Raw genomic sequence first — 26,673 nt, 5'->3', positions numbered from 1 at the left:
CATACCATTTTGCAAGTTATCAGTTTTCAAACAAACATCAGTTCTCTCACTGGACAATGAAGTGCAATGTTTTGATACTTATAGGTTGGCTGGTTTCTTCACTTTGAGATTGATTTCAACAAGCTATATGATTGCTACTTCGTTTTACACCAACTAAGAGGAGTAAATTTCAAAGGAGCAAAGAATTGATCAAAGATGGGTGAAAGTGTTTAATAAATACCCCAAAATGAAAAACAGACAAATTTTTAAACTCTTATCTTTCACTGTTTCAAATACCAGTTTCAAATGCATACAGTGAAAGGGTTTTCAGCTTAATGGATTCAGCTTTGGAGCAAAGAAGTGAACGGATTAAGTGAAAGCATTGTGGTGTGAAAGTTATGTTATGGGTGCAGCCAAACTACCATATGTCTTGTGCTGACTTTTATGAATATGTCAAGGAGTCTCCACAGTTACTGAAAGCAGCACGAAGCAAACTAACTTGCACTAAGAGTGACTCTGGGAAAAAGGCTTCATGTTGTGGCTGGCCTTTGCTCGAAGTGGCACAGAGGTGAGGAAGGAGGAGATGCCCTTTGTGCCATATATTTTCCCATTGAGTCAATGTGGGGGCGGAGAGCACAAGAGTACCTTAATCCCTCTCTGTCTCTTCTCTAACTAAATGACAAATGAATGGCCAAATAGCTATTAGAGACATCAGTAATTCTTGCTGGCCACCAGCCTAGCCAGAGAGTAGTACCATTTGTCTGGAGAATAGTTATCATACCTATATTTTAAAAAGGGAATGAAAGTGATCCAGGCAATTACAGCCTTTTTAGTTTAGCATGCAAACTTTAGAACAAATTGTGAAGGAAATAATAATTCAATTCATGGAGGCAAATAGTAATGGGGATGTAAGGTGACACGCGAATAACCAAATATACAGCATCCCAGGCTTAACTTGATATCCTTCTTTGAGAAAGTATTTTTTCAGACAAGAAAAATGCAGTGGATCTAATATACTTGGACATCAGTAAAGCATGTGACATGATACCACATAGGAAACTGTTACATTAAAGGTGGGGATTAGTACAAGAATTATAAGGATAAGGAACTGGCTAAAGGGGAGAAGGCAATGGGTTGTGCTAAAAAGTAGAACTATCCGAATGGAGAGAGGTTACTAGTGGAGTTCCTCAAGCACTGGTTTTGGGACCAGTCACTCAATTTTAGTATTGACCATGTTACAAAAAGCAGAAGCATCCTAATGAAATTTTCTGATGATACAAAGTTTGGAGGCAGTGCAGAGGAAGACTGGCATATTATATGGTAAACTCTGGATGATTCTGAAGAGAGGAGTAATAAATGAAATGAAATTTAATACAAAGTGCAAAGTCATGTGGTTAGGGTCGAATAAGTATTTCTGCTACAACCTGGCGGCTCATCTGTTCAAAAGTGACAGAGGAAAGACACTAGGGTGTATGGGTCAATCACAAGAGGGCTAGGAACTACCAATGTGATACACCTATGAAAAAGGGAAACATGATCCTATCCTACCCAGTTTATTGCACCCAATGCAGCATGTATGATTACCTGTCCTATGGGCAAGTGGCATATGTGTGCATTTGGTGCAAGAAGCTCCTGGCCCTCAGACTGTGTATGGGCTTTGGAGACCAGAGTGGCTGAACTGAAGGAGCTGAGGAGACAGAGGTACATAGATGAGATTTCCGGGACACAGTAGAAAGGTACCACCCCCAGTCTGACAGCCTCTGTGCTGTTGAGGAGGATGAAAGTCCCAGGGAAGGAGAGCATCTGACTGGAGCAGAGGGAAACAATCCCATAGTTTGGACCCTCCATTCAGATGATGATATGATAACCTTTCACACTGAGGATACTTCTCCAGGGGAGGGAACTCCAGACTTAGAAAGAGACAGGTATTAGTAATTGGTGATTCGATCATTAGAAACATAGATAGCTGGGTTTCTGAGGACCGGAAGAACCGCATGGTGACTTGCCTGCCTTGTGCGAAGGTTGTGGATCTCTCGAGACATCTAGATAGACTTATGTGTAGTGCTGGGGAGGAGCCAGTGGTCATGGTACATGAAGGTACCAGTGACATAGAGAAGGATAGGAGAGAGGTCCTGGAGGCCAAATTTCGGCTGCTAGGTAAGAGATTGAAGTCCAGGACCTCCATGGTAGCATTCTCTCAGATGCTCCCAGTTCCACGCACAGTGCCAGTTAGACGGGAAGAACAGCAGAGTCTCAATGTGTGGATGAGATGATGGTGAAGGGGTTTTGATTTATTAGGAACTGGGGAAACTTTTGGGAAAGGGGGAACCTATATAGGAAGGATGGGCTCCACATAAACCAAAATGGAGCCAGATTGCTGGCATTTACTTTAAAAAACTGCTCTACGATCTTTTTAATGTTAAGGGCTGGGGGAAAGCTGATAATTGTGGAGGAGCACATGGTTCGGACATCCCTTAGGGGAGGATCTATAAACAGAGAATCTCTATGTCCTAGTGAGGACGAGAGGATGGAAAATGATAAAATACAGGAAAGGTCTGATCAGAAACAGTCAAATAAAAAAAAAGAGTCCCATTCAATTATATCGTGTAATGGCAGACAGCTAAAAGGAGACAAGTTTTTAAAGTTCTTTGTAACAGGGTGATGGCTAGGAGAGCCAAGCCAGGCCCCTCTTAGCCCACCTCTGGTTAAAAAGGGAATTAATTGGGGCTGGCCAGAGAGGAGAAGATGCACCTGTGGGCCTGAATAGCCAGCATGCTATATAAAGGAGGGTAGGGATAGGATACAGAGGGACCTAGACAAATTGGAGGATTGGGCCAAAAGAAATCTAATGAGGTTCAACAAGGACAAGTGCAGAGTCCTGTACTTAGGATGGAAGAATCCAATGCACCGCTACAGACTAGGGACCGAATGGCTTGGCAGCAGTTCTGCAGAAAAGGACCTAGGGGTTACAGTGGACGTGAAGTCGGATATGAGTCAACAGTGTGCCCTTGTTGCCAAGAAGGCCAATGGCATTTTGGGATGTATAAGTAGGGGCATTGCCAGCAGATCGAGGGACGTGATCGTTCCCCTCTATTTGACATTGGTGAGGCCTCATCTGGAGTACTGTCTCCAGTTTTGGGCCCCACAATACAAGAAGGATGTGGAAAAATTGGAAAGAGTCCAGCAGACTCTGTTACACATGGGGGCTTGTCCGGGATTTAGAGCCAGCGAACGTGGTTGACGAGCCTGGACATGGAGACCACCCTATAATGGCTGGTAAAACAGCAGGAGGAAATGCAACAGGCTCTGCGAACCATCCAGCTGCCCCACCAGATGGAGATGCAGTCCTTCCTGCCCTGGCAGGCAGAACAGCAGCGGAGCCTACAAGACTTTATCAGGGAGCAGACCAATGCACAAGCACAGCTCCTACAGCGGGTGGTGAGTCCTGCAACGGGCAAGGGCACCCGACCCCTGGGCTGGGGACTGTGCAAAATGAGCCCGGCGGATGACCCAGAAGCATTCCTGGGGACATTCAAGCAGATGGCCACAGGCGCCGGGTGCGGGAAGACAACTTGGGCTCTTTGACTTGCGCTGTACTCGGTGGGAGAGGCTCAAGTGGCCTACCTGGCACTGAGTGAGGAGCACGCCCAAGACTATGAGACTGTACAATCCGCTATTCTAGAGCGGTTGGGCCTCTCGGCCAGGCGCTACTGGCAGAAACTCCGGGCCGCTTGCTGGTGAGCCTTTACCAAGAGCTAGCGGACTGGGCGACCCGATGGTTAAAGCCAGAGATGCATGCCACGGCAGAGATTATGGACAGTTGAGTCCTGGAACAATTACTACAAAGCCTCCCTGAGGCCATACGGGTCTGGGTGAGGCGACACCAGCCTGATATTGTGAAGGCAGTGGTCAGATGGACCGAAGAATACATCGAGGCTGAGGGACCGCAGAGGGAGGACCGGCCCCGGAAAGATAGAGAGCCGGGGAGGAGACTGCCCAAACCATTTTCCGGGGCGGCCCTAGGGAAGAAGGGTGAGCCCTGCAGGACACCTGAGAGACTGGCTAGGCTATGCTGCTGGAAATGTGGAAAACCAGGACATATAAAACGGGACTGCCCAGAGATGGAGTGCGGGTGGGCCGAGTTTTGTGGGTGGACCCAGGTAGAGAGGCGGTCAGGGAGAAGTAACCTGATCACCATCCCCAAGAGGGTGGGGAGAAAACCCCAAGCTGGCCTGCTGGACACAGCATCCGGGTGTACGCTGGTACAGCAGGCATTGGTAAAACTGCATTGGCTGGTCGGGGGGTGGGGGGCGAGATTGGCCCTTGGCTGCATACATGGGGACAAAGTTTTTCCAGGTGGCCCAGGTACCCCTGGAAGTGAAGGGCCGCTTCAGGTAGAAGTGGGTGAGGGTCTTGGAGGGGCTACCATATCCGGTGGTGGTGGTGGGCAGGGACTGGGGCCCACCACCAAGAAGGAAGTGAGGGGGTACCCCGGACAGGGGGGCATACCACCCGAGCCAGAAGGCTGTGAGAAATGAGGATGGGCCAAGGTCTGTCAAGACTGACAAAGCTCCTAGAAAACAGAAACCAGGGGGTGGAACTGCAGGGGGCCTACCTGGGGGAGTTTACGGGCCTGGACCCCTCAGAGGAAGGGCCAGACCCCGCGGAGGGTCCCATGGATGTGGCACCCACGGCGAGACCCCAAACCCACAAGAGGGTGTGGGGGAAACTGAGGCAGAGAAGGTCCCACCGAAGGAGGGGCCACGCCCAAATCACCTGAGGAGACGCACCTGCAGGACTGAGTACCCAGCCTGCTATATAAAGCTGTCTGGAAGGAAGCAGGGGAGAGAGAGAAAGGAAGGGGAGGAGTGTGGGGCTCTAGATTCCTGCTGGCTGGGGAAGCTAGCAGTCTCCCAGGGTGTTGGTCTGTAATATACGTAAATAGTAGGTGGTGGGGATGGGCGCGAACAATAAAAGAGCACTGGTGCATGTACTTTGGGTTCGTCTCTGACTGAGTTTGTAGAGGAGCTGCGGAGAGCCCTGTTACATGCTTATATACCAATGCTAGAAGTCTAAGTAATAAGATGGGTGAACTAGAGTGCCTCGTATTAAATGAGGATATGGATATAATAGGCATCACAGAAACTTGGTGGAATGAGGATAATTAATGGGACACAAAATACAAAATATATCGGAAGGACAGAACAGGTTGTGCTGGTGGGGGAGTGGCATTATATGTGAGAGCGAAGTAAAGTGAAGTAAAAAATCAAGTAAGTAATTAAGTGAAGTAAAAATCATAAATGAATCAAACTGTACCTTAGAATCTCTATGGATAGAAATTCCATGCTCTAATAAGAAGAATATAGCTGTAGGGAGATTACTGACCACCTGACCAGGCTGGTGATAGTGACTGAAATGCTAAGGGAGATTAGAGAGGCTATTAAAATAAAAAAAACTCAATAATAATAATAACAATAATAATAATGAGGAATTTCAATTATCCCCATATTGACTGGGTACATTTCACCTCAGGATGGGATGCAGAGATAAAGCTTCTTGACACTTTAAATGACTGCTTCTTGGAGCAGCTGGTCCTGGACCCCACCAGAGGAGAGGCAATTCTTGATTTAGTCCTAAATGGAGTATAGGATCTAGTCCAAGAGGTGAATATAGCTGGACCACTTGGTAATAGTGACCATAATATAATTAAATTTACCATCCCTGTGACAGAAAAAAACACCACAGCAGCCCAACAGTGTAGCAGAACACTTTGTTCAGAAGTAGAAACAATGTGAGTGAGAATAACCAAGAATGAGGTAATCTGAGTGGTAAACATATCCAGGCAAAGATCTGATAGATAGAACAGTATATAAGGCAGGCAGGCAAGAGAGAGAGAGTGCACACAGGCAAAGAAGTCGGTTGGGAGCTAGCAAGAACAGTTGCTGGAAAGGAACAAGAAGAGAGATCCAAGGGCTTACCAAGAAGACAGAAGAGTTGCTGAGAGGGTTGAAGAGTTCCAAAGAGGGAAAAAATGAGAGAGAGCGAGAGAGAGAGAGAGTGTGTGAATGAATAGGTTGTAAAATGTAATTTTCTTATGTAAAACTTAAAATATAAGTTAAGGCTGTTAGCGATCTATTGCAGACTGATCTGTAATAGAGCGCATCACTTGGAATAATTTAAACTGTATGCTATTGTAGTTTAGATCTTCTTTAACTTGTAATAAGGAATGTGTCTGATTTTTATTTCTAGATTATACTGTAATAGGGATTATTAGTTACATCAATAAAAGATACTTTGTTTTGGAAAGACAACTGCCTGTGTCAATCACTTTATCAGAAGGTTATATCCGTGTCCTTCAAGCGTTTCCTGAGTTACCGGGGAGACCCATTCCCCAGGAAGAGCACATGAAGGGGATGATAGGCAGGTTAGTCTAGGGGTGCCCCAAAGCCTAAATTTCAGGGTAACATTAGAGATAAAAACTACATACCATGCTGTGACCTAAATTCTGACTAGGCCACTAGACACTACCATAATAAAGTATAATTTCTGTGGACCATTGTCTTGTTCTAATATAATTGAAGAAAAATATATTGTTGGGATCAACTGTGTTGCTAAATAAATAGCAATTGAAAATGTACTTCTAGTAACAATGTCAACTGTCAGCAAATCCATACTAGACTTTACAAGCAGAAAATATTGTAAACTGTTTTTGGAAAGTATAAATTCATCCCAGCTCTTACTGCAGCTGGTTCAAAGGGTTTTAATCTCATGTATCTATACATTCCCAAATACTTTTCAGCTGGCTTTCTAACTAGGGAGCCAAGCAGATTTTTTTTTCACTAAACAGTCATTCCCAAGTGTTACACACAATGGGGTTAATAGGTGTTGCACTGCAGGCTCTCTTTATTGAACAAACCTTATCCTTCATATTCCCACTCACTCAGTGAATTAATTTCAGTTTAGTCATTTAATCACTCATCTATTTCTTACCTTCATAACTGCAGGTACCAAGACAATAGAATAATTGGATATAGTTAGTGGAACTTCCAGATTGGAATAAAAAAATCCACCAAAGCCAGTTTACAGATAAGAATGCTTTTGTCATGTGCATCTTTGTGCTGCCTCCCACCGTACCGCTAGTAATCGCAACAGTCTTCCTCCCTCTTGCATCCCAGCCAGCCACCCTGTTTTTAGTCAACACCTTCCTTTAAAAAGATACTTTATGAAGCATTGCTCTAACAATCCACTCTGGAAAGAAATTTAAATTAATTCCTTTGTGAGGTGGGCTGCTATTGGTCAATCCTGACTCTTCCAAGAAATGGCAATATTGGCTGACAACCACCACACATAAGAGGCCACACTGAGAAGAAGAAAGGCTCTTCCAAACCTGCTCTCACTGCCACAGACAAGAGTAGTATTCTCCTCCCTTCATGATGGTTCTCCCCATCTTCAGCAGTTTTGTTTTTAAACACACTATTTTAAAACTATTCTCAGTCTAATTTAAAATAAGATTGTGCCCATCCATGGATAGATCAGCCAGGAGTGATCAGCCAGGGAAGATGAAACAAGAACCATTGCCCAGAATCGCTAGGTACAATATCGCTCTCAGGCCCCTGTGCACTAAGGACTAAGTGAGATTTCACAAAAGCACTGGGTTTTCAGAAGCAATTTAAAGATGAGGAAGGAGGGTGTTTCACACACAAGATGCAGGATGAAAGGAGCTGAGAGGAGAGATAAGGAATACGATGTTTGGGATCAAGAGAGTGTAGGATGAATTGAAAGCCAAGTTTTAGATGAGGTCTTCTTTGGAACGTAGCTCCTTTTTATCTGGGAGTGCAGAACACCCAACCTTTTCTAATGCCATTCTCCCTGCTATCCACTAGCCTGCCCAGATAAATAGTGACCTACAAATACAATTGTCAGACTCCCTTTGTGGAAGTCAAGCTCGTTACTTCGGTGTACATACTGTGAGCACTGATATAAAGATAGATGTTTTCATTTCTGAATTGAGTACATTTTTTGCCTTTGATCTCTTCACACACACTCTAAAGTCCATCACCATACACTTGCATCTGTAACATCAAGTGGAAAATAAAGTCACCTTCAATTTCTGGGGATGTAAGTAAATTAGAGTTTTATCTTGGAAGAAATACATGCACAAAGATGCACACGTACTAATACAGAAAGCATTGACTTGCCCTCAGAAAGGAATGATAAGGAGTAAAATGCTTATTTACCCCCCCCCCATAGTGATCTGTGAAATGAGGATATTCCATCTTCTATTCTCTCATATTTTGTTTGCCTTGTCTATTTAGATTGTAAGCTTTTCAGGGCAGGGACTGTTTCTTAGTATGTCAGCAGCTTACACAGTGTTGCTGATTTTTAGTGAGGATATCTTGGCACTATTTTAAAATAGAGAATAATTTCTCTTTCCTTACATGGCAGTCTGTGAGGGGAGATTAAATTACTAAATAAAAAAAATGATCAAAATAGTGATTAAATAGATGCTTAAAATTACTCTGCAAGCAGAGAATGTGTTTAAAACTGCAACACGAGAGTCCTACTTCATATTACAGTATTTCATCTATTAGGTCCCTTAGTTCAAACTCTGTCATTCAGCTGCTTTGTAGTTCATTTCATCCATTTATCAATATGTAGGAAGACTGTGAATTAAACCCAACAGAAAGAGAAGTATGACCCATCTTACCATTTACCTTGCTCTACATCATGTCTGCATGCTGCCTTGGGTGGTTTCCTGTCTGCTTTTCAAAAATAGAAAATGTTAACAGCGGGGAAATCCTAGGTAGCTAGTAGGCAGCCCATTGGTATATATAGTACATGTGGATTTATATATATATATATATATATATATATATATATATATATATATATATATATATATATATATATATATATTGTACTAGAGTTGCTAAATTCTATGTAACCAATGCCCAACTCTGATGGATGCCCAGTTGGTTCTGATAGATGTCTGGTTCTTCATGTCCAATTCTATAGTAATTGAGAACTGTAATCTATTTTGAAAAGTCATTCATGTCACCTTGATAAGTGAAAGTTTTGCATTGCATTTTTATATAATACAAAAGTGTAAAATCCCAAAGAAGAGGTTAATTACTAGAAACAATGAAATGTTTCCAGAGATCCAAACTCTTCCAAAGAGATTCATGAATTTGATGGTCATAAGCTTGCATGGGTTCAGAGGCTCAGAAAGGGTTGGGTTAAACTAACCTGTTCTCTCTCCCTGATAACTTCTCAATCTTGTTGTGAGCCCACAGATCAAGTGTGGACTTTTGTGCTTATATTAGTTTACACAGTGCTCCCAGGATCACAAGAACCCAAAATGGGGAAGTAGCTATATCAGAAAATATTATGTGAGTTGTTCTATATGACATAAATCCAGATTAAATGCAAGTATAGCAAAAAAAAATAGTCACAAAAGCTTTGTGGATCTCAAGCTCCAATAACCATGTTTGAGAACATAAAAAAACCCAGGTTTAACAAATCACCTCTGGTTCATGAGCACAGACTGTAGTCAACTCAAGTCTAAAATGTAAAGGTGTTCAAATTTCATGTCATGCATTTAAGAGAGCACTAATTATGACCACCACAATAAAACAAATTATTTAATTTATAAATTAAAGCCTCAGGCAGGAAGAAAGAAAAAAAATCCTGTGAAGCATTAGAATCAAATTCAGCCCTGGGATAAACTGGTGCCACTCAGCTGAAGCCAAGTAAGTGGCACCTACTTACATTATGGCTAAAAATAGAGCCCTTTGTGTTTTGTCTCTAGTTACTGCAGTAACTATATAGATTCAGAAGATAAATTTCTATAAACCAGCACTGTTTTCTTGGTATCTCTGGGGAAACAGAGGTTCTCTCTCTTGCATCCCAGAAGCTCTACCCACACATCTACATGAAGGGGCATTGAGGATTCAAAGGCCCTGATTAGTGTATGTTTAATTCCATGCCAATTCACAAAGGTACTTAAGCATATGTATTAAGTTAAGACCATGCTCAAATCCTACTGTGCATGCTTACAGTTCAATGTGACTGAAGCATATGTTTAAGCATATGCTGATGTTTTCCTGAACTGGGGCATAAAGATCTTCTCCTCTAACAAATCTAGAATATTCAAATAGCAGCTCATTAGATCAGGATACCACCATCCATCTTCACAGTATCTAACAGGCTGTCTTAGAAACATCACTGGTACATCAGAAAAGAAAAATACATCAACTGCAGTAGAGTTGGTTGGTTCTTGCTGTTGTCCCTCCACAGTGTAATACTTTGAATAAGAGTGTCATCTTGTAAGATTACTTTCAGACTCAACTGATGTCATGAAGTATCTTTTTGAAGTAAGCAGCATATAAAAAAATCAAACATTTTCTAAATATTTTATTTCCAACTCATTTTTAGATGCTGGAATGTTCAAAGGTGCCAAAGGGAGTTAGGTGACCAAATGCCATTGAAATTCAATGGATGGTGGGTACCTAGCTTCCTTAAAATACTTAGAAAAATTATATTTCAAAAGTCTATTAGAAGATTTAAAAATACATAAAAAGTATAACATAAGGTGGCCAATAGCACTTTGGGGTTTTATAGTAACCACCTTATTATTTTCTTTTCCATTAGTATTGAATGTTTTGAAAGATTTAGCATGATCACAAAACCACCACATACCTGTGGTTCAATAGCATGCCATTACCTTATCTGGTTATTATCTGGTCACTGGCTATAGACAATTTAATAGAATAGTAATGGCCAAATCCACTTACCACAATGTGGTTGTACATTGTTTTCTCCCATGTTTCTAGGGAAGATTTGAAAGATGTCTCTATTCAACTGAAAATTGTATCTATTATGTTAAACCAGTAATTCATCACGTCCAAGACATTCTACCACTATTTAGTTGGATTAAAACATCATTGTACAAGTATCATGATTTGCAGTACACCAAATGTGTGCCAACAGACACCAGTCACATTAAAAAGATACAGATTAAGATAAAGTTCATTGCAATATAGATGAACATGTAGATATAATTCCTATCTTTAGATAATTTTCAGTCTTATTTTGTACATGTTCTACTTCATGAAGCTCAACTACTTTGCTTAGATAAATTTACCACAATCATCTCCAAAAGTAGACCAGTAGTGTTCCTTAGAGGCTAATACACTCATTCACTCTTAAAAACACTTAAATAAGTGGAGGTAGAATCATAGGACTTACAGTCAGTAATTTGCAGGATTCTCTTCACTTCCCCGCTTCCTGATCCTCCGCAACCATCCTCGTCATCACAGTCTCCACTGACTTGTTCATCCATACTTCCACCGCTGCCCGTTTGTAGTAGACCCCACTTCTCATGTTTAGGAAGTGATTTGCCCTGCAACCGCTGCAAGCACAAAATAAAATATGCCAATCATCAACAGATATGAGATAGCTTCAAAAGGTTCAGAAATTTAGAATGGATGAGCTTCCAAAAGTTCACATGCTTCTCTAATATCAAACCTCCAGTCTGGCAATCAGGCGGCTGGACTGACAAAATCAGGCAACCCCCCTTTTTATATTTACTGAACGTTTCTGTATTCTAGCCAGCCTACTTCAGGTTTTTTGGGGGTTGCAGAGGTGTATATTTTAAAATTTGATCATGGGGACGGAACTCAGAACCCGGATTTCCTCAGCTTCAGTTGCTGGTCTACCAGACTGGCCAAGTCAGTTGGACTCTCTGCCTCTTCCCCATATATAAAATGTAAATATTAATACTTACAGTAGTTTAGTGATTAATTAGTAGTATTTATTCACATAGCACTTTTATCTCCAAAGTTCAGTGTATATGTAAATGTCATTACACTTTCTTGAGCTTCCGAAAAGATTCAGATCAGTACATATTCCAGATTAAGTTGTAATTTTTTATTTTATCTGAAATTACATACAGTAATGCATAGAACAGTACCAGGGCCAGAGCATCTGCTAATGTAAATTGGTGCTGTTACATTGACTTCCATGAAGTGGCACCAAATTACACTAGCTGAGGCTCTGTCCCTGGGATTCTTTAGTACAACAGTCCAAGATTTTTTTCCCCTTAAAGCAGTTATGGTATATATTAGTTACTTCATCATTTCAACAGTTCACACTTGGGGTAAAATTTTTGAAAGCAGCCTCTAAATTTTGCATATTAAAAATTGTTTGGTGAAGATGGTGGGTTCATAGTTCCAGGCATCAGATTTTTGGATTCAAATTACTATTGCCAAAAGTAATGTGACCCTTAAATGAGAACAAGAACTTAGTACTTCAACCACACTTCTATGAGACCAGTACCCCATCACGTCATGCCTGGGGCATTAAGTTCAATGTTGACTCAGCAGCATGAGTACCCCATGCTGACCCATCACCAACAAATCCCGCCACAGATGGGTTTTCCTTGTATAACTCCCCTCTATGTATGTTATTGACGAGTCTCAATACTGCTAAGTTTGAGAGATTGACAAAATCACAGCTTGAGATGTGTTTCTCCTTTATATCCTAGATCCCTGTGTCCATCTTAAAACAGGATTGGATTAAGACTTTATATTTTCCCTAGTTGTCTAAATACTAGCCCACAGTAATCATGTTTTGAGTTCTCTAATCTTTCCACCTACAGCACAGCAGTAGCCTAGGATTTGAATCATGAGAACCCAGGGGTCCCTATGAAATTGCTTTAACTATAAATTTGACATTGGAAAAAAAAAAAAAAACAATGTTCTCTACCCTATCAAAACTTTTCTTTGAATGTATGGCAGTTAGTAGTGATTAAGAAGTGAAAGAACAATTTAGCCTTTTTTATTTTGGTTTCCTCTTCAAGCTATTTGCTTAATTATACAAAATGAAGAAATGCACCCCTTGATATAAATTCACATCTCTCTCTCTCATTGGTTGTCCTCTGCAAAGCATGGCTCAGTCCTAATTAGAAAAAAAAATTCTTTATTCAGTGTTAAGATCTTTGTGCTTTTTAAAAGCTAGTTTTATTTCACTACTGAGATTATAAGTAAACATAATTTTAGGGACATTTTATGTTTATTTTGTTTTGCTGCATATTTTATATAAAGCTGTAATGTAAAGGGGAAAGGAAATGCAGTTTATTATTGGAGATTTTCTGATTGTATACACTTAATGAATACCACAATTGGACAGTAATGACAATACCTTCCCGTTATGTGAAAGTCAAAGGATCTTGACTTAACTTGGAAAACAAGCAACAGAACATTGTGTCTTAGCCTCTTTGGCATATCCTTTTTGTAGTAAGTAATGTACCCAGATAATTTGTATCCAAGCGTTTTAAAAGAGCTGGCAGTGAAGGTCTCTAGACCATTAATGCTGATTTTTAATATGTCTTGGAACACTGGGGCAATTTCAGAGGACTAGAAGAAACTATTGTGCCAATATTTAAAAAGGGAAAAGGGGAATTTATAGGCCTGTCAGCTGGATAATGGAGCAGTTGATATAGCTCTTGATTAATAAAGAAGTAATAGAGCGTAATAGAATTAATACCAATGAATATTGGTTTATGAAAAATAGACCTTTTTTATTGTGATTACAAGTTTGTTTGATAATGTAATACAATTAATTGTAAAACACTCAGATTTATGAAAGGCATTTGACTTGGTACCACACGACATTTTGATTAAGAAACTAGACTGATACAACATCAATGTGGCACACTGAAGTAGATTAAAAGTTAGCTAACAGGTCTCAAACTGTAATTATAAATGGGGAAATCATCATCATCAAGCAGATATGTTTCTGATGAGGTCCCACAGGGATTGTTTCTTGTTCCCATAGCTATTTAATTTTTTTAATCAGTGTCCTGGAAGAAAACAATCATTTCTGATAAAGTTTGCACATGACACAAAGATTGAAGGTGTGGTAAATAACGAAGAGGGCAGATCACTGCTACAGAGTGATCTAGATCATCTAGTAAACTGGACATAAGCAAACAATATGAATTTCACTACGGCTTAAGGTAAGTCATACAACTAGGAACAAAGACTGTAGGTCATGCTTACAGGATGGGAGACTATCCCAGGATGCAGTGACTTTGAAAGAGACTTGGGGTCATGGTGAATAATCAGCTGAACATGATCTGCCACTGAGAGGGCTAATGCAATCCTTGGATAGATAGCCAGGGGAATCTCAAGTATGACTAGGGAGGTAATACAACCTCTGATTTTGGCACTGGTGCAATCAACAGTGCCACTGCTCTGGTGTCCACACTTCAAGAAGGATGCTGATAAATTGGAGATGGCTCAGAGAAAAGCCACAAGGAGGATTAGAAAATATGCTTTATAGTGACAAACTCAAGACCTCAATCTATTTAGCTTATTAAAAAGAAGGCTAGGGGTGACATTATCACAATCTATAAGAGCCAGAAGGAGTAAGAATGTACTAGCTACCAGGTTATAGAGTTACCTGGGAGACCCAGTTTCAAATCCCAGCTCCAACAAATATGGAACAGCTTCAGCCAGAGAGACACTCATCCCAGAATACATAACAACCTAAGGGTTAGGACACTGCACTGGACCAGAGGAAACATGATTCTAGTCCCTTCTCCAAATCAGGCAGAGTGAGGATTTGAAACTGGGTCTCCCACATCCCAGGTGAGTGTTCTACCCTCATTATCTTCTGTGGCTTAGGTGTGCACTATTAATGTCTATCAGATCAGGCCCAGTAGGCATGGCTGGCAGAAGAATGCCTTGTTTGAGAATCCTGCCAGAGCTTAGTGTAGGCCTGGGACATAACTCACTCCCATATTAAATTAGTCTTGACCAGCCCTGGGTGAAACTCAGGAAATTCACCACTAACATTGGGGGTGGGGGTGGGGGGGAAATGTCCTGTTGCTAATAAAGCATAATAGATTTACTTGGCATATGTATTGTGTGTGTTGCTAATAAATGGATGTTTAAAGCACAGCTGGGTAAGGCTTTTTCACGGGAAAAAGGTCCTGCAGACCCGTAGAGCCCTGAGGGAAAGGGCGGGGACTTAAATTTACCAGGTTTCTTCCTGAGCCCTATGGGTATGTGTAGGTGCCTTAGTCCCAAAGCTCTCAGAGGCCGGGGGAGTAAAAAAAAAGTGGGGGTGCCTAAATCAACAGGGTCATCCCTTAAGTGCTCAGTAGGGTATTGGTAGGGTTCCCCAAATTATGCAATTAACATTAGGTGCAGAGCAGCTCAGCAACATCAGATTTTAGGCAACTTTGCCAAGTTAAAAAATTCTGCAAAAATCAAATAAATGTGGAGGCTCCAGCCTGGGGAGCACAGGTCACTGGCTACACAGAGCTGGGAGATCACTGTACAGCTCCCCTACCCAGAACATGGATTCAGCGATGAGGCTGTACCCACCCTGACAGCACAAGGACAGGGGCTGCATGAGAAACACCCCAGGGCCCTGACCCTCCATGCCAGGTGCACCAGGTGTGGGCAGGCAGGCTCACCAAGGCAGGATCCAAGTGTGGAGAGGCTTAGTGTGGGGGGACCCAGGTGTGGGTTGTGAGGGATCTATGTGGGGGAATCTGCACTGCTACAGACTAGGGACCAAGCAGCTAGGCAGCAATTCAGCAGAAAAGGACCTAGGGGTTACAGTGGATGAGAAGCTGGATATGAGTCAACACTGTGCCCTTGTCACCAAGAAAGCTAACAACATTTTGGGCTGTACAAGTATGAGCATTGCCAGCAGATTGAGGGACATGATCACTCCCCTCTATTTGGCATTGGTGAGGCCTCATCTGGAGTACTGTATCCAATTTTGGGTCCCACACTACAAGAAGGATGTGGAAAAATTGGAAAGAGTCCAGCAGAGGGCAACAAAATGATTAGGGGGCTGGAGCACATGATTTATGAGGAGAGGCTGAGGGAATTTAGTCTGCAGAAGAGAAGAATGAGGGGGGATTTGATAGCTGCTTTCAAATACCTGAAAGGGGGTTCCAAATTGGATGGATCTAGACTGTTCTCAGTGGTACCAGATGACAGAATGAGGAGTAATGGTCTCAAATTGTAGTGGGGGAGGTGTAGGTTGGATATTAGAAAAAACATTTTCACTAGGAGACTGGTGAAGCACTGGAATGTGTTACCTAGGGAGGTGGTGGAATCTCCTTCCTTAGAGGGTTTTTAAGATCAGGCTTGACAAAGCCCTGGCTGGGATGATTTAGTTGGGGATTGGTGTTGCTGTGGGCAGGGGAGTGGACTAGATGACCTCCTGAGGTCCCTTCCAACCCTGATATTCTATGATTCTATGAATTTGGGTGCAGGTGGCTCAGTGGTGGATCTGGATAAACAGGGGCTTGTTGGGGGGTTCTGAGTGCAACGGTAATGGGACTATGCAAGGGGGTCCAGGAGAAAGTGGTTAGGGCTCAATGGGGGTGTGGGTCGCAGTGGGGATCTAGGTGCAGCTGGTTGAGGCTTGGTAGGGTGGGGGTCCAGGTGGCTTGTTGGAGTGGTTCCGATGCAGGGGGATGGGACTTGTCGGGTTGTGGGTGTGTCTGGGGGTGATGCTCAGTGGGAGGGTCTGGGTATGAGGGAGTCTGGATGCACTGGGTTGAGCAGATAGGGGAGCAGCTCCCCTGCAGCTGAGGAACGATGGGTGCAAGAAGTGCAGGAAGGGGCAGTTTGCAGAGCTTCCTACAGCCAGGGGAGAAATCTGGGGTGGGTCTGACACAGCCCCAGATGCTGTGCAGGGGAAGAGGAAGTCCTATCCCTCCCTTGCCCAGCGGGGACTAGCAGCTGAGGCTGATGCAGATAGGAGGAGCCAGCCCAGACTTTTCCAGTCCCGCCCTGTCCCACAGTGATTTACCTCTCTACCAGCTGCCTAGGGCACCTGAAACATACTGCTGGGGAGGGTCGTATGACTGCTCTTGTGGCTTCCCTTTTCTTCCCCATCAGAAAGTCATTTTTCTGTGGGAAGCAAAGTGGGGAGCGATAGCTCAGTGGTTTGAGCTTTGGCCTGCTAAACCCAGGGTTGTGAGTTCAATCCTTGAGGGAGCCATTTAGGGATCTGGGGCAAAAATTGGGGATTGGTCCTGCTTTGAGCAGGGGGTTGGACTAGATGACCTCCAGAGGTCCCTTCTAACTCTAATATTCTATGATCTATGGGGGAACAGTAATTCTGTGCATGTGCAGTTGTGCAGAATCTCTGCAGCAGTAATCAGAGATGCATCCTTTATCTCCCTCTCTTGACCAGGTACCCTGTCAAAATACCAGCTTCTGACAATCATATTTTTCTGCTCAATGTCAAAGCCCCCATATTTCAAATATCTTCCTCCATTGTAGACTGGAATACTTTAGATCTCCTAGGTGTTAGAGCTCATTATTATACCAAGGTGAAGTTACAGCTGTATTTTACCAATGTAATATTTCACCAGAGGTACTATTGAAGGGGGAGTAGGATAGAAAAATCTGTCTTCTGTACAACAGCCAGTGTCCTCTTTTCAGTCTTATTATACCTTTTGGTCTCTTAGAGATATTTGGCTAAATAATATCAGTTTCTGTTGGCCCAAGCCACTTTCATATCTTAACACTTGCAATAAGCAGTTCCCCTTCCAAGGCTACCTTTTGCTATAGCTTTAATGGCCATGCTTTAGCAAGATCGTTGACTTTACTGAAAGTGATAGCCTCAAAAACCTGTTTCCCTGCTTAATAAAAATACAGAAGTGATATTCCCTAATTTCCACCTAACAGCACTTCTACTCTATGTGAAATATGTTCTGACAAGTCAAGTCCAAACTGATACATGTTTGGTATGATACAATGTGTACATGTGATAAAAGCTGCATATCCAGGGTAATTTATTGCAAGAATAAAATTCATATAAATAGAAGACAGATCCTCAGCTGGTATGTCAATATGTTTCTAATGACTCAATGAAGCTACATCAATTTATTTGGACTCCTATCTTTAATATATCTGTGAGGTTGCAAGACTGAATTGGGGAGGAGAGAAAGGGAAGAACTAGACTAAATACAACTGCATCTGCACTGCACACTCTTTTGAGCAGGGTGTACTTTCCATATGAGCTTTTTAGACAAGGGACTGTCTAGTTACAGGTGTGCATAGCACCTAGGACAGTAGGACCTCAACTGTTAGCTACAGGCCACTGTACAAATAAAAGTTGCAAGTATTTGAAAACCTTCATAGTGTTCTTTCAACCCTCTGCAGGCTGACAATATACACAGTACATACATCCTGCTAAGAATTTATCCAGCTAACAGTTTGCAAAATGACACTTCACTAAGTGAAAGAACACTGCAATGATAAATAAAAGTTGAGAATTAAAATATCTAGCTATCTATAAAAAGCTTTGGACAAAACACGTTTCTAAACAGTACCCTTATAGAAAACTATGATAAACAAAAAAACCCTAGTAAATGAGAACTATTTATGCAAATTTAGCTCTGAATTCTAGGTGAAATCCATGGAGAGTTTTGGAACTTCAGGCATTAGTACCTTATTTGCTTCTGTAGTCCCTTTGCCATCACTGATCTTTGTAACAGTAGATTTCATTAACATGTCACCTTACTGGGATATTCCCATAGACACCTCGCTCCAATTTGACAAATTATTTCTCTTCCTTTATGGACCTTTGGCACTTTTCAGTCCATGTGACAGTATTTAATTCTAAGTCGATTTGAATTAGGGTGACCAGATAGCAAATGTGAAAAATCAGGACAGGGGGTTGGGGGTAATAGGTGCCTATATAAAAAAAAAGTCCCAAATATCAGGACATCTGGACAACCTGATTTGAATTAATTTTGTAAATAAGATTATACAGCAAAATCAACTAAAAACATAATTCAAAGAACAAGAGTACCTCAGGCTGATAAGAAGATCTGCAGCAAACTTGCAGAAGAGGAGTATATGCAGAAAAGATCAATATGAACCTCAATTTGGATATTTCTTTTAAATAATTATGACAAGAGATAAACTAAGTTTATTTTGTTTTGTTTTTCAGTTAAAATGATTATTCACATAATCTAATTATGGCTAAACTGCTTTGACCTTTTTGATATTCTGTACATTTTAATTGATTACTGTTTTGGTGTCTTTGCTTGTTTATTACTTCACTGATCTACTAGGGAAGGGGCATATTATGCCAATCAAAAGGAAGACTTTAGCACTTTACAGCTTACTTCTCCCTTGAACCGAATATGTAATGTAGTCCCTTTTATATAATTCTCCTCATGACAGAATACATTAAAATCACATATTACACAAAATAAGATCCATTCTCATGACCATAGTTTGTAATGAAAATGGAAAACTAGGACAAAGCAGCACTTCTTGGTTTCATTTTTAGATTATCAATCCACGGTCAGTAGTATGTGATTGAGACTAGAGGTATGTGAAATCACCACAAAACTAAAAGCTTGTCTAAACGACAAGTTACTGCATGCAAGCAGAGGTTTGAATCTACACAAGTTTCTCATGCATTAACTTGCTGTGTGGACACTACTACAATTCAGTAAAAGTCCCAGAGAGTGACTAGCACTCAGCAACTTGCTATGCAGACAAACCCTAACAGTAATATCTTATACTGAATTCATAGTGCTTCCACAAAGACAAATTGCCATGCAGTACATTCTCTCGGCGACTTTAAATGTGGAAACTGAACTCAGAATTTCAGTTTTGAACAGGATTGGGTGGAGCAGCAGCTGCTGTTAGTATGTAAGAATATGGGTGTGTCTGCTGAGATAAAAAAAATGATCCTTCATTTTGGAAGGCAGGCTCTGGGACTGCAGGCAGCAGTCCACCGCAGGGTCTGGTGTCTATTTTGTTGGAGCTATGTAATCTAAATACTAAATGCAAACTCCCTGTGCCTTAATAAAAAGGCCACCACAAGAGTTAGATGGTAGTTGCAACACAATTGAAGAAACACAGTGATGGCAACTCTAGCAATTTTATCATGAGTTCCACAATATTTGATGTTTGTGTTAAAGCCCCATCTGCCTGAATAAACAGATTAAAAATGAATGCTGAGCTATTCATTCAAAGTTCATTTCTGGCCCTCTTTCTCATTAAGAAAACCTTATAAACATAAGATCAGTCCATGTTAAAGGACTCTGAATCCAGAAGGCAAATAAAAAGAACTATGATTTATTTTTTAAAGTCTCATGATTTTTAAGCCAATCTTGTGATTTTTGAACACATGGGGTTTACAGTCCTGCATATGGCATTGGTTCTGGTTCCTATATTGACTTAGAATATTTCCTGTGCCCAGGAGAATCTGAAGCTATTTTGACTCCATTTTTCTAAGAGTGTAGTTACAAAGGCAGTAAGACAGATATTCCAGAGCCTCGGAATACCGAGGGGCATTGTAGCAGCTTTCTCCTCCTTTCCTCTTCTGGGTTTTGCTACACACCATGGATGTGAGGAATGAGCTCCCACAGCAGCCCTGGGAGGCACATCAGAGGAAGGAAGCAGAGGCTGAGCAGGGCTAGAGGCACAGGAACTATTGTGCAAGCAGTAGAACACCAAGCTGCTGGCATCAGTGGAGCAGTAGGTAAGTGTGGGGGAGTAGTTGCTCGGTGTTTACCTGGGGGCTCAGTCAGTCTTAGGACATGATAGCAGAAGGTGAGATTGTGTTTGGGAAGGTTTGTATCGGAAAAGGCCTGTCAATTTCTAGCTTTGCCTCCTTTTGCAAAGGAAGTGGAACTCCCTACGCGTCTCTTTCACTACCTCAGAAAAGGGAAGGATCAGCTCTGTCAGAAAAATCTGCATTTCCTCCCAGATTTTTACAATAGAAAATGGCACTGATCATTGTATCTTCTTACCCTTTCTCCCTCCCACCAGGCTTTTTGTGCAGTGGTTTTTCCATGAAGGGGGAGTTCAGTAGATTCCCTGTGTCTGCTACTGCTCTGTTCCCATAAAAGGGCAGAATGGGAGGCAACATGAGGAAGGCAACAGTAGGGGAAAGAGCAATCATGAGCCCTCTTAAACCTCCTCTCAGATGTGGTGGTGGGAGGCTGCGCTTTCCTCCTCCAGGCTGGCTGAGGGGCAGCATGAAGCAACTCTTAAAATGTCACCACCATACAGCCTTACACATTCTACAGAATGGGAGACTATATATCCAGCAGGGATTAGAGAGGGAGCAGGGACAACTAGTAGTCAAAGAGACCATGGCATTCTAAAGGCTCAGAAGAGGTTGCAGGTACCATGTGGAGTTCCTGAACACTGTTGGACCAAAGTCCCACTCGTGAATTGGAGCCTAACTCTTTCTTTGCCTCACAACTCTGTTCAGCTACACTGCATGAAGCTGAGGACCTTACTGCATAATTTAAGTCTAATATGTTACACTATACAGAACCTTGTCTTAGGGAAACTGCTCCTGAGAGTCTGTTGCTCTTGTGTCATTAATATTAGTTATTTGATTGAGTTGTGACTAATCATATAAATGTGGGACACTGGAATTAGTTAATCCCCTCTTGACTATACAGCCAAAGAACTGATTGAATTTCAGTCAGTTTGAGGCCTGCATACCTAAATTTAGCCCTCTGAGTGCCTTATTAAATCCTTCCCAACTTCTGCATATAGCTGGGGAAATGAATTCATTTCCATCTCTTTGACATTATAATTAAGCCTCACATTTACAGTTTTATAAATGAAACACAGCACCCTGAGAAAGACCAAAAACTCCCCCCCCCCACCTTCTTCTTTCCCCTCTTCCAGTTGAGGCATCAGAGCATTTCACACACAGCAGTGGTACAGTTTGTTGTCTGGAGGGGAAAAAAAGACATTAAAAAAAGGTACCAGTAAAGGTGAGAATAGCTAGATAAAGGAAGCAGCTTCAGTATGGATTCCTTATTTTTGGCCCATTTGAAGATGACAGTTCTTACACCACAGAAAACTATGACCAATTATCCAAATTTACGCAGGAAATCAGGAATGGAGGGCAAGAGAACACACAGTCTGGCTGTCTATATGAACACAGATTCTGATCTTCCAGAAACTGGAAAGGAGGATTTTTCTGGGGGACAACTTCTTTTGGTGCTAATTGATATAGTCGCTGGGTCCCTGGGTGCTAACATAATGGAAGACTATGCTGACCTGGAAAAAAGGCCATAATGCTGATTTCTTATCTCCACAGCAGCTGTGTAGGAGAAATTCACAGTGCCGGTATGCCCTGTTTCACATCTTGCCAACACCTTATTTTCTGAAAGGAAGGGAGTAGGATGATGTTGCAATAAGAAGCAAAAAGGTCACAAGTAGCAAGGAAGCTGGTTATGATTCAAACGCTGTCTCCTTTCACACTTGACAGGCAACAAGCAGCAGCAGTGACCCGGATAGAGATTCTGTGTGCCATACTATGGCTTTATACAGATGCCAAGAAGCTGATGAATATTGATAATGCTGTTAGCAGTTAAATGATATTGCTTGAGGGAAATTTCTCTAGGATCCATCAGTTAAAGTAGGCAGGTGATATTGACATACAGGAGATATTGCAAAATAATCAACAAATTAATGTGAGAGAAGAACATCAGTAAATCCTGTCAGTTCCTTGATCCAGGACTTTAAATACTAGTGCTTTCTTGCCTAGGGAAAGGAAGGATCTTTTTTCAGAGTAACAGCCGTGTTAGTCTGTATTCGCAAAAAGAAAAGGAGTACTTGTGGCACCTTAGAGACTAACCAATTTATTAGAGCATAAGCTTTCGTGAGCTACAGCTCACTTCATCAGATGCATATCGTGGAAACTGCAGCAGACTTTATATATACAGAGAGAATATGAACCAATACCTCCTCCCACCCCACTGTCCTGCTGGTAATAGCTTATCTAAAGTGATCATCAGGTAGGCCATTTCCAGCACAAATCCAGGTTTTCTCACCCTCCACCCCCCCACACAAATTCACTCTCCTGCTGGTGATAGCCAGCAGGAGGATAGAAGGATCTTTGTGCACTGTGAAGGCTGGCTAACACTTACTGGGCAAATGAAAGATGGACTTGGTCCACAAGCCATTTTTAGATATGCCAGTTGTCAGCAGCAGCATAATGAGAAAAAGCAGGTAAAAGCATCCATGAACAGAGTTAATGTCCTTTTTGGAGGGATGCCTCAGGTTTCAAAGACTTCTGAACAGATGATGGAAGATTGCCTGCAAGATAGCTGTATTATGTTTACCACCACAGAATCATGACAGCATGTTTGGCTCATGAGGGACTTGTGACCTGCACTTAAGTAACTATGCTTTATCTTTCTAATCCATTTGCATGTGTAAAGTGCCTACCATTGTAGTATCTAGGTCTTGCAGATGGCTGACAAGAAGATAGCAGCAGTTTACATAAAGCACTATCCAGTGTGCAGTTTAAGTGGGCATGAAATGTAACAAGTGCTTCTGTGAGGGATTTATAAACTTGCCCTATCACAGCAAAGTATGAGAGGTTCAAATGTATATAGCGGACACCTATTACAAAAATCAGTGATGCAAAACAAAAGACAGAATGTGACACTTCATCTCGCTCTACTGCTTAAAATTCCATTTATTGGACGCTAAAGGAAGTCTGAGGTCTTAGCAAAAAATATTAACTGAAGGAATAAGTAGCCCCAAAAAATTATATATACTTAACAAGATCCCTAAAAAAATAAATGTCTCAGTGAACAAAACCACCACCCATGCAACCTAAAAATTATTTTGTGGACTATATATATACACACACACACACACACACACACACACACACACACACACGAGTGCCTCCCATATTATTTTTAATAGACATTTACAAAAAAAATGCAAATGTTCACTCAACAATTACTCACTTTTTCCTGTTCATTCGAGAATATTTTAATTGCTCTGTAAAATGATCTGGGAGAACACACCAGTAAAAAAAATTGGATATAGAACTAGTTTCTACTCCAGAATAAAAGATAATTTTAATTTATCCTGCACTAACCACAACAGTGTTGCTATTAATACACTGGGAGGGGGAGGATTACTTTTGTAGAGATTCCCTCAGATATAGAGGTAATCCAGAAAAATCCAAAAATAATTACCAAAGGGTAAACTCCTTGGAGTAGAGATTACTTCTACCTCACTAAACAAAATCCCTCATACTGTGCCATAGCACTGTATTGCAGACCACTGGCCCAACTTTATAACAAGAGCTTGTGCAGCCCTTTTTGCTGCTGACCATGTGCTAAAAAGACACACACACACACACACACACAAACACTTGTTGGCATCTGTGGTGATAACCTGGCTTCATTAGGATTAGGCATGCTAATACATGGCCCAGTATACCAATGCATTCATGAGGACCTGAATCCACAAGGGGACTTAAGCATTGCAACACCTAACATTTAGTCATTTAGAAAATCATTTATACAACTACCCAATCCACAAAGCTTGAGTTAGGCAGCTACGCTCCCTATGCCATGCATGGGAAGAGACTGACAACTGAAAATGTGATCCACAAAAGTCAGCACTCTAGACAGGGAGCTGCCTAACATAATCAGAGATGCCAATAAGAGGGGTCTGTCCTAAGCCCTGCTCCTCTCATGGAATATACAGCACCTAAATCCAGACTGCAGGGAGATGCCTAATTCTGCTAGTGATCTACAATTAGGAACCCCTCTCCCAGAGCCAGGTGTTTGTGAAAATAAGTTAGGTTTCTACCTCACGCCACACAAAGTGATCAGAGGAGAAGGATGCGGTGAGTGCACTTATGTAAGGTGTGCAAGGCCAGGTTCAATTCCCCATTGTACTGGAAGGGGAGGAAGGATTTGAACACTGTCTCCTCACGAGAGTGGGCTAGGAGATATTCTGATGACCACAGTGTCTCAATCTCTCCTGTTAATTTATTCATAGTGGAACATCTTTAAGTCATTGAGCAGGAAGACTGGACCCTGGATTTCCCATCTTGCAGGTGAGTGCTCTAATCACTCGGCTAAAAGTTAAGGGGGCACCACCACATGAAGATTTTGAATGGAACCTGGTCCAGTAGTTGGCCTCTGAGTACACCTAGCAGATTGCACCCAAGGGGAAGATAGCAGGAGGAGTATTATGTTCCCCTGGTTTGGCGATTGCACTCTGGCGAGAGTGAGGCAGCACTGTGTATGACCACAGGCAGAAACTTGGGTACCTAGGGAAATTTTACAGCAAAAAAATGTAGGTGCCTACAGGGTTAGGTAGCAGCTGAGCAGGAGTTTTGTGGATTGCAGTGGAGCCTGAACCTGGGACTTCAGCACCTAAGGGGTTTAGAAACCTAAATATCTTTGTAGATCTGAGCCAAGGTGCTTTATGTAACAATTGTCACCAGTTGTCTAGAATCATTGTACTACATACTGCCTATTCTTTCATGTCATTCACCTTTGACAGGTTTCAGAGTAGCAGCCGTGTTAGTCTGTATCTGCAAAAAGAAAAGGAGGACTTGTGGCACCTTAGAGACTAACCAATTTATTTGAGCATAAGGTTTCATGAGCTACAGCTCGCTTCATCGGATACATTCAGTGGAAAATACAGTGGGGAGATTTATATACACAGAGAACATGAAACAATGGGGTGTTACCATATACACTGTAGCGAGAGTGATCACTTAGGTGATCTATTAAGGTGAGCTATTACCAGCAGGAGAGTGGGCCGGGGGGGGGGGGGAACCCTTTTGTAGTGATAATCAAGGTGGGCCATTTCCAGCAGTTGACAAGAATGTGTGAGGAATGGGGCGGGGGGGGGGAGTAAACATGGGGAAGTAGTTTTACTTTGTATAATGACACATCCACTCCCAGTCTTTATTCAAGCCTAAGTTAATTTTATCCAGTTTGCAAATTAATTCCAATTCAGCAGTCTCTCGTTGGAGTCTGTTTTTGAAGTATTTTGTTGAAGAATTGCCACAGTGGTTCCCTTAACCCACTCAGCAATATTGTCAATCTATCCAACTATACTCTTAGCCCAGCAGAAGAATCTGTCCTATCTCGGGGACTCTCCTTCTGCCCCTCCACTCCCACGAACATGATACAGTTCTGTGGTGACTAGAATCCTATTTTCAACATCTCCGACTCAAGGAATATTTCCAATACCTCTGAACAACATACTAACCCACAGAGACCTTCCTACCAAGACTACAAAAAGAAGGATTCTGGGTGGACTCCTCCTGAAGGTCAAAACAGACTGGACTTATACATAGAGTGCTTCTGCTGACATGCACGGGCTGAAATTGTGGAAAAGCAGCATCACTTGCCCCATAACCTCAGCCGTGCAGAACACAATGCCATCCACAGCCTCAGAAACAACTCTGACATCATAATCAAAAAGGCTGACAAAGAAGGTGCTGTTGTTGTCATGAATAGGTCAGAATATGAACAAGAGGCTGCTAGGCAGCACTCCAACATCACTTTCTACAAGCCATTACCCTCTGATCCCACTGAGGGTTACCAAAAGAAACTACACCATCTGCTCAAGAAACTCCCTGAAAAAGCACAGGAACAAATCCGCACAGACACACCCCTAGAACCCTAACCAGGGGTATTCTGTCTGCTACCCAAGATCCATATACCTGGAAATCTTGTACACCCCATCATCTCAGGCATTGGCACCGTGACAGCAGGATTGTCTGGCTATGTAGACTCCCTCCTCAGGCCCTACGCTATCAGCACGCCTAGCTATCTTCAAGACATCACTGACTTCCTGAGGAAACTACAATCCATCGGTGATCTTCCTGAAAACA

The 26,673-nt window shown here is 42.0% G+C and overlaps 1 protein-coding gene across 1 annotated transcript in view; it reads right to left on the bottom strand.

Annotated features, from left to right (window-relative positions):
* Positions 1-11,173: 11,173 nt before the first annotated feature.
* The window catches only part of GPC5 (glypican 5), a 595,791-nt gene continuing 580,291 nt past the window's right edge, over positions 11,174-26,673 (bottom strand). The window contains exon 7 of the mRNA XM_073347708.1: positions 11,174-11,389. Within this exon, the coding sequence (XP_073203809.1) occupies positions 11,174-11,389 (216 nt within the window). The remainder of the gene's footprint in view (positions 11,390-26,673) is intronic.

This window comes from Lepidochelys kempii, chromosome 1, assembly GCF_965140265.1.
Source record: "Lepidochelys kempii isolate rLepKem1 chromosome 1, rLepKem1.hap2, whole genome shotgun sequence".
Classification (NCBI taxonomy): Eukaryota; Metazoa; Chordata; order Testudines; family Cheloniidae; genus Lepidochelys; species Lepidochelys kempii.
Note: the sequence above shows the minus strand (reverse complement) of the source record. Positions and strands in the feature narration are given on the sequence as shown.